Source organism: Lampetra planeri, chromosome 28 (assembly GCF_965212315.1).
Source record: "Lampetra planeri chromosome 28, kcLamPlan1.2.h2, whole genome shotgun sequence".
Taxonomy (NCBI): Eukaryota; Metazoa; Chordata; class Hyperoartia; order Petromyzontiformes; family Petromyzontidae; genus Lampetra; species Lampetra planeri.
The window spans coordinates 2300775-2310022 of NC_136134.1; the positions used below are offsets into that span (position 1 = coordinate 2300775).

At 52.2% G+C, this 9248-nt stretch overlaps 1 protein-coding gene across 1 annotated transcript; it reads left to right on the forward strand.

The window, feature by feature from the left end:
* The first annotated feature begins 236 nt into the window (after nt 1-236).
* On the forward strand, nt 237-9010 carry LOC144728312 (calcium homeostasis modulator protein 6-like). The gene is made up of 2 exons (XM_078607659.1): nt 237-1244; nt 5379-9010. The coding sequence occupies exons 1-2, from the start codon at nt 624-626 to the stop codon at nt 5769-5771; spliced, it is 1014 nt and encodes a 337-aa protein (XP_078463785.1). The 5' UTR covers nt 237-623; the 3' UTR covers nt 5772-9010.
* The last annotated feature ends 238 nt before the right edge of the window (nt 9011-9248 follow it).

The following is a 9248-nucleotide window of genomic DNA, read 5'->3' on the forward strand; positions in this document are numbered from 1 at the left end:
CCGAAATAACCAAGAATATGAATCCCTGCAGTCACGAAAGCTTTAAATCAATACACATTTCTACTTGCGCGATCGAACGTAAAATAAACGACATCTTCCGTGGCCTTCTGTTGTGTTTGCTTCGTCATTTCTCTCGCGGTTCACTTCACGGAAAGGGCAGGCGTCGTCACGGTCGAGACTGTGACACCCACGGACCCCACCTCGCGTTGTCGCCCCACACCTGCAGCCTCCGCCCCGCAATTAAAACTCCACAAAAGAAGCCGCAGCGGAGCGGTTGGTGCCAGGCTGAGCTGAGCCGCCACCGTCGCCACCACCAACACCGCCACCAATACCACCACCAATACCAACACCACCATCACCACCACCAACATCACCACCAACACCGTCGCCACCACTGCCACCACCAACACCGCCACCACCACTACCAACAACACCACCGCCACCACCACCGTCACCACCGTTACCACCACCGCACGCAGCTTCTCCATCACACATTCACCGAGACGACTCCCACCCCCCACCCACACAATCCCACTCCGCACAACCGACAGCTCCCATCGGCGAGCAGGGCTACTGCTGCTGCCGCATCAACAACAGCAACAGCAGCAGCAGCAACAACAACGATGACAACGACGACAATGTCACTCAGCGTCTCGAGGCTCGCGTGCGACTTTCTGGACCGCCGGAGCACCCTGGCGTGGGCTGTCCTCGCCTCGGCCCTCTCCGTCGTGGGCGAGGTGCTGTACGGCGAGCTCGCCTTCGTGTGCCCCTGCAGACCCGGGGGCCGCAACACTACGGCGGCGGCCGTAGCCGTGGTCGTGCCGTGCGCGCTGCTGTTTCTCGGCGGCTGCTTCCTGCAGGTGGACACGTGGAGGGCGATCCGAGGCTCGTGCCGCTCGTGCTGCGGCAGGAAAAAGGCCGAGGGCGACGCCGAGAGCGGTGAGAGGGATTCGGGCGCGCGAGTGCGCGAAGCTCTTCTCGTCGTCTTTGCCCGAGCTCTGGTGGCCCCGATGTCGTGGGCCGTGGCGGCTCTGCTGAGCGGGGTGTACTACGCGTGCGGCCAGAGCACCAGCGGCTTCGACTGGTGGAAGTACTCCAGCATGAATGGCCTCAACTACCAGGTCATCGCGGAGCTGCTGTACAAACTTCCGTGCGAGGAAATCCTCCTGTCGGAAGCGGTCGACGTGTTGCGGCAAGCAAGCATCCGCAACGAGGTCCTCGCCTCGCTGCGCTCCGAGTCGCAGGTAAAACAAGACACTGAGCGGCTGGTGGCATTGGGGGGGGGGGGGGAAGCCGAGCGAGACTCTGAGCCCGAGGGCAGATGTCCCGTGGGGGACGCTGACCAATGCGATAGATCGTACGGGAAGGTCACTTGAGTCGCTTCACTTCGTGCTCGGTGGAAACCAGTTGCTGGACGAAACAAAAATGTGTGCAAGTGCTGAGCGCGCATGCGAGTAAGCGGACGATCGGTGCAGATTTTTTTTTTCAATCTCCGTAGCCGATTAAGAAATGAATATACAGGGTGCTTCAACATTTTTTTAACACTGAAATGCGACTATCGTTTTTAATGGAAAAATAACGGAGGATACACTGCAACGTGATAACAAATGTAGGTTAATAGCTTAAAAAAGTCTAACAGTCTCCACTTCATTATCAACGCGTTGCCTGGAATCTTCTCCAGGTAGTCTCCAGAGCCCGGAGGCCACGTTTCTCGTGGTGTCGTTGAAAATTCTCAGAAGTGTTAAAAACAATTTGAAGCAGGGACAGACTGATTTAGTGCGACCGACGTGACCGCGAAATCGCGCACGAAAAAATATTTTTAAAAATCCTTATGCAGGCGTGGATTTACATTTAACTCGCTGTTCTGCTGTCGAGGCATAGGCAAAGTCAAAAGCGGCCCACGAATTTATTCGCCGAATCAATTGCGAGGGAGGAACGTGGGGTGAGTCGACTGAACGTATATCTGATGAAACGATCAGAATAGATTTGTATCCTTTCTGGCAATCCAACAGGAGGTGTTGAGGATGTAAGGCATCAAGTCTGCATTAACCACACGTACTTGTGGTGAACATGCAAACAAACGTGCCCTGATCATTTATGTCATTGTCTCTGAAACGGATTGACCCACACCAGAGACGGCTGCCTTCTTTCTTCATGTCAACCTCATTTTTGGTCTGGAAATAGACGTCCTCGCCCATCTGTCCAACATTAAGCCCGCACCTCCGATTAGCACGGTGCGAAACAAGTTCAAACTGCGCGTAGATACGCACACTTATGGATAAGGATGGCTCGTTTTGTTGGGAAGGCCTGCAATCGGCACATGTGACCAATACGTTTTGTAAGGAGCGTTTTGCACGTACAAGGAAAGCAGAGTTCCGCAGGACAGAACGCGTGCGAGCGTGCGCACATCAGGGGTGCCACGGTGGCGAGATGTTAACTACCTCGCCTGGTGTACAGGAGGCCGTGAGTTCGATCGATATTGGAAAGGAGGTCAAAGTCTTCAGTTTCTGGAACAAATTTCGCCCGAGTTGTTTCACAAATTGAACTCCCAAAGCAACGCGTTAAAGAGTAACCAACACGCACATACCTCGTTCTGCCCGAACCATAAAGCACTGCGGTGCTGAGAACTGCCAGGTGCTGATAACGGCATGCTTTGGTATTTACGGCTCTGCTCCACTGATTGTGCATTTCGATTTAAGGCTTTCGTGACTGCAGGGATTCATCGTCTTGGTTCTTTCGGTAAAGTCACGTAGAAAGGAAATGATAAAATAATAAAAATAAAACAATAAAATACAATTCTCACGACGTTTCGGCCACAACGCAAGGACGGCTGCTTGCGTTGTGGCCGAAACGTCGTGAGAATTGTATTTTATTATGTTTTATTATTATTTTATTATTTCCCTTCTACGTGACTTTACCGAAAGAACCAAGAAGATGATTGTGCATTGTATCTGGATTCGAATTGACGGCGTCCATTTCGCCCAGAGTGCCGCGGCATGCGTCGTGTTTGAGGCAACTCGGCAACTCGCAGCAGCCGCGGCCTCGTCTTGTCGTCTCCCACCTCGTTCGAGACCCAAACGTCGCACCTCCTGGCTTTGACATTCCTCCTCGCAGATACTGGTGGTGCCATCAGCTCGCTCGCCCACTCATCCCGGCACCCACTCACCCACCCACTCACCAATGGTTTCACCATCAACTCACGTACCCATCCACTCACCCACCCAATCACCCAACCACTCACCCACCGATCCACTCACCCACCCACTCACCACTGGTATAACCATCAACTCACGCACCCATCCACTCACCCACCAACTCACCCACCCACTCACCCACCCATCCACTCACCCACCCACTCACCCACCCATCCACTCACCCACCCACTCACCCACCCACCCACCCACTCACCCACCCACCCACTCACCCACCCATCCACTCACCCACCCACTCATCACTGGTTTCACCATCAACTCACGCACCCATCCACTCACCCACCCACTCACCCACCCACTCACCCACTCACCCACCCACTCACCACTGGTTTCACAATCAACTCACGCACCCATCCACCCACCCACTCACCCAACTACTCACCCACCCATCCACTCACCCAACCACTCACCCACCCATCCACTCACCCACCCATCCACTCACCCAACCACTCACCCACCCACTCACCCACCCATCCACTCACCCACCCACTCACCCACCCATCCACTCACCCACCCACTCACCACTGGTTTCACCATCAACTCACCCCACCCATCCACTCACCCACCCACTCACCCACCCATCCACTCACCCACCCACTCACCCACCCATCCACTCACCCACCCACTCACCCACCCACTCACCCACCCACCCACTCACCCACCCACCCACTCACCCACCCATCCACTCACCCACCCACTCATCACTGGTTTCACCATCAACTCACGCACCCATCCACTCACCCACCCACTCACCCACCCACTCACCCACTCACCCACCCGCTCACCACTGGTTTCACCATCAACTCACGCACGCACCCATCCACCCACCCACTCACCGAACCACTCACCCACCCATCCACTCACCCAACCACTCACCCACCCATCCACTCACCCACCCATCCACTCACCCAACCACTCACCCACCCATCCACTCACCTACTCACTCACCCACCCATCCACTCACCCACCCACCCACCCACTCACCCACCCATCCACTCACCCAACCACTCACCCACCCATCCACTCACCCAACCACTCACCCACCCATCCACTCACCCACTCACTCACCCACCCATCCACTCACCCACTCACTCACCCACCCATCCACTCACCCACCCACCCACCCACTCACCCACCCATCCACTCACCCACTCACTCACCCACCCATCCACTCACCCACCCACTCACCCACCCACTCACCCAACCACTCACCCACCCATCCACTCACCCACTCACTCACCCACCCACCCATCCACTCACCCACCCACTCACCCACCCACCCACTCACCCACCCACCGACTCATCCACTCACCCACTCACCCACCCACCCACCGACTCACCCACCGACTCATCCACTCATCCACCCACCCACTCACCCTCCCACTCACCACTGGTGTAACCATTAACATCGACAGGCGGTAGCGCACATCTCCTTCATACACCTAAATATCAATGCCGTACGGGGAAATCTGTGAAAGATGCGCGTGTGATTGTGCATGTGAGCCGTGCGTGCGTATGGGTTGTGTGTGTGTGTGGGTTGTGTGTGTGGGTTGTGTGTGGGTTGTGTGTGTGTGGGTTATGTGTGTGTGGGTTGTGTGTGTGTGGGTTGTGTGTGTGGGTTGTGTGTGTGTGTGGGTTGTGTGTGTGTGTGTGGGTTGTGTGTATGTGGGTTGTGTGTGTGTGTGGGTTGTGTGTGGGTTGTGTGTGGGTTGTGTGTGTGTGGGTTATGTGTGTGTGGGTTGTGTGTGTGTGGGTTGTGTGTGTGGGTTGTGTGTGTGTGTGGATTGTGTGTGTGGGTTGTGTGTGTGTGGGTTGTGTGTGGGTTGTGTGTGGGTTGTGTGTGGGTTGTGTGTGTGTGGGTTGTGTGTGTGTGTGGGTTGTGTGTGGGTTGTGTGTGGGTTATGTGTGTGTGGGTTGTGTGTGTGGGTTGTGTGTGTGTGGGTTGTGTGTGGGTTGTGTGTGTGTGTGGGTTGTGTGTGTGTGTGGGTTGTGTGTGTGTGGGTTGTGTGTGTGCATGTGCGTGGCTATGCGGTGTGACGCAACTATCGCGCGAGTTTTGTTCTTGGGGCGCAACGCCCGTCGACGTTTCGCGCTGACGGGCGCCACCGCCGCGAAACCTAACACGGAATCCGTCACCGTCGCGGCCACCCCCCCCCGCCCCTTCAGCTCGTGGGTCTGGGCCTCCTCGCCGGGCTCCTCGTGTTGGCGGCGCTCACCGTCTGCATCCTCCGGTGCAAGTCGCCGACGAGCGAGCGCGAGGCGAGCTTCGTGGCGCGCTACCGCGCCGTGGAGCGCCGCGTGTTCGCCGACGAGGTGGACTCTCTGGCGCGCGCCCTCGCCGAACAGCAGAGCCGCGCCGTGCTCCTCCACGTGCGCGCCGCCTTCGAGGGCACGGCGGACGAGAAGGGCCGACGCCAGGTGGAGGCGCGCTGGCGGGAGCTGTCCGCCGTGCAGGGGGTGCTGAGGAGGGACGGCGGGCTCAGCGCGCTGCACAAGTGCGCGAACAAGGACATCGAGTTGACGGAGTACGATGACCCCGAGAACGTCTACGCCAATTAGGGAAGGGGTGGACGCGGAGGGACGGAGAGATCGCCCCTTCCTACCCTTCACAAGAGGAAGGTGGAAGCACCCCGCCCCAAGCAATGAGTTACACGAGATCATGTGTGGCGGGAACGTGGCGATGCTGCGAGTCGCCAATCCAGGCCTTCGCTTCTCAACGAGTCTTGTCCGGGTCGCTCGTAGACGGCAGTCGGCATCGTGACTCGTAGCCACAGCCATGCTGGGTGGATGCGGTGGTGTGCAAGGCATGGACATGGATAGACCTGGCTGAAATTAAGCCCCCATCTGAACACCAATGCGCCAATGTGCCCAATTTTTTTTTTAGTTTTCAATCGGTAGATATATCACCCTCTACGACGTACGCATGAGACACACGGAAACTCGTAAATAATTCAGAAAACATGGGGATTTACATTGGGATGACGGGAAGAATAATGTGTAGGTTAGATAACACACACAAGTTTAATACATCGTACTGACTACGGATACGAGTAACTGGGATGGGGGACGGTATGGGCTCGTGTGCAGGAGCGAGATGGATTGTGGCCAAGCAAGAGATAGGCAATGGCTCGGGGAGGCATTCATCCAGCAGTAGATAGGCCATGGCTGATTATTAAAAAGTGATGTGTTCAGGGGTATGGCACTCTCACCGCAGTGATATTAGTCGAGTGTGCTTTTGTTGACGCTACTGGGAGGTGATTTTAAATGTCTTGTTTTTACTGTGTAGGGCAGCCCAGGATACACAGAACAGATACAGATCCACCGAAGCTGTATATTTTATTGTGTTGTATCTTCATTTAAATGTGCGAAAGGTGGTTCCTTTCAAACCTAAGATTTGTGTGAGTCTGTTTTTCTGCGTTATATTCAATTGTGCTATCAGCGTCATGTTACGAGACAAATTAATTTCCATTCTGAACTCTAGCGGACAGTAGTGCATCACGTAGTGCATCACCCTGTGTGATTTAGCAGCCTCTGTAAACTACTCCTGAGATCTCTTCAACCGCCTCTTAACCACAGGAGGGGAACTGCACTTTCTCACGTGCTCATCTTCCCAATTTGTGAAAGGTCAAAAGTGGCTGTTGTTTAGAAATGACCCCTGCCTTAACAATGTCGAATAAGCACAATTTCCTATGGCATTTAACAGGAATAACCACCACACCACAGTAATTTTATCTTAAAGGCAATTTTTTTTACGTAAGACAAAGTCATTGTAAATTACATTGAGGTGTCCTGTGGCATTTGGTAGCTGTTTCGTGCCCGAGTCTGTCTGTGTTGGGCATCTCTGATGATGAAATAGAAATTAATGTTGGTCCATAACTAATGTCGGTGGCATAACTCACAAAAATAAAGAATATAGTACAAATTTACAATAAAGTGTATTAATAGATGAACCAAAGTTAATTTCCTGCTTCAAAAAGTGGTGTGTACTGCGTTTCTTTGCTCAAACACGTGATGAGTGGGACTCATCTCCACCGGCAGAACTCAGCCAGTGGTGGGAATTCCATATTCCCATGACAGGGGCGACTGTTGTTTCCCCACATAATAGTATTTATTTTATCGGGTCCCCAGGGATGATGGGCCGAGTTTATTCCTCGCTGAAACTTTAACTTACTTCCCTGTGATTGTGAGTGACGCACCCGAAACACGGAGCCAATCGTCAATATGTGCATAACGTGTGGCTTAATTGAAATCATTAGTGATGTTCTGAGACCCAGGGAATGGACATCTTAAGTTCAAGAGGCAACAGAGTGCCAACCACAGCCCCTCTGGCAGTGATCATTACGTCTATGCCCACATGCACCAGCATGAAGCAAAACCCGGACTGGATGAAGCTTTTTGTTATGGATTTGTCGACGAATTAACAATAATGAGTACATTTTTTTAAAACAGAAACAGACCACGGATTCAACATTTCAGGAGGGGAGTTGTTGTGCTTATGGTGTCACTAGACCATGTGCTGTCAGCTCACGTTACATGACTTGAGATTCTGTTTCACACAGCAGGTGTGGCCACAACAGGTAAATGGAGAATACAGGTTTTTTTTTTAAACCAGGAATGTCCCACTGAAGCACCCTGGCCACAAATGATAGCCGTTCAACGAAGTCGCTTATCACGTGAAAATACATAGCAGCCAAATACTCTAAACGCATACGATGACAAGCAAAAGCTCGCGAGATGCCAGATAGACATGAACAGACATTTTATTTAGACTGGAAGAACCCCCATGAGCTATGAAGAGCAAAACGACAGAATAAACAACAATAAAATAGCAGCAATACTTTATAATAAAAATCTACAACGGGTTCAATTACACTCACACATGTACAGCTGTCACATCATAATCGCAATCACAGTTGTAACTCACCGTTGCAAATGGGGCTGCAGTTGACATCAATGGTGAGTTTAAGAGCGTTTACTGTTTGGTAAATTCAGCAAATTGAGAGAGGGGATGCAAGGAGATTCCAAAGTGGGGTGTCACAACGGCAAGCGCTTTGGCTCCAAGTCCGTTATGGATGCACCTTCGTGCTGCGTATGTATGCTAAACTTCTTTCGCACCGTACGTAGCCAACCGCAGTAATCGGAGGTGCGGGGAAGGACAAGAAAATAAATACAAAAAGGAGTACTTTGTTTTGTTTATTCACTTCATGAATAATATACAATACCATATTATATTAACTCGGGCCCATGCCAACCACGCTACATGGTTTATGGGTCACTACGGTGATCCTTTCAAGTGAGTCTTGTTATTAGGATCATACAGTGGTGGGATTATGCCATTGCTATTATTGGGATCTTAATACAGAGTTGGAAGGGGTTTTTACAAGCGAGCGACCCCAATTAGCGTCGATCCTCTCTCAACACTTCACATTGCGAAATTAAAAGCGGGCCAGTGGTTAGAAGCAACACTGTACATACTGAAGCTGCCTGTCCTGCGACTGCTGGGGAATGGTGTCATTGAAAACACAGCACTTTAATGTGTTGAAATATCCCTCCTGGGCCATTAATCTAAATTGTATTATGGTTGTTATTGTTTGACTTGCATAACACTGGGATTGTTGCACACAGCGGTTTTTAAAAAAGATTTGCTGGTTTCTCCAGGATGTTTCTGTTGCGCGTCGTCGCTTTAAGATGTTCTCCGTTCATATTTTGTTTGTTGCGGTTGCATCCGATTTAAAATCCGCATGGCTCACAGGGCAATACCAAATAAATGAAATGAAATAAATGAAAAGACCGTCAAAGCGTCTCCCAGCGATAACGAGAAATGGGCGGTGCTCAAGTCGATTAAATCCGCGCTCCCTGAGCCAATGGTGTTGAAATTCCAGTGGCTTGGTACGAAAGTAAAACATTTGTATTCTTCTAACCACGTCGCGTCAGCCATGGGGTATTGTTTGGCAATACCTCTCCACGCTGGTCAGTGCGAGTCGGTGAAAGGGGCGATGAGAGGCAGGACTGCTTCTGATATCACTCACTACCGCT

Excerpts from the sequence above, each read along its gene's own strand:
- LOC144728312 (XM_078607659.1), top strand. The coding sequence starts at position 624 with ATGACAACGACGACAATGTCACTCAGCGTCTCGAGGCTCGCGTGCGAC. Across the intron at positions 1,245-5,378 it reads CGCTGCGCTCCGAGTCGCAG|CTCGTGGGTCTGGGCCTCCT; the intron begins GTAAAACAAGAC and ends CCGCCCCTTCAG.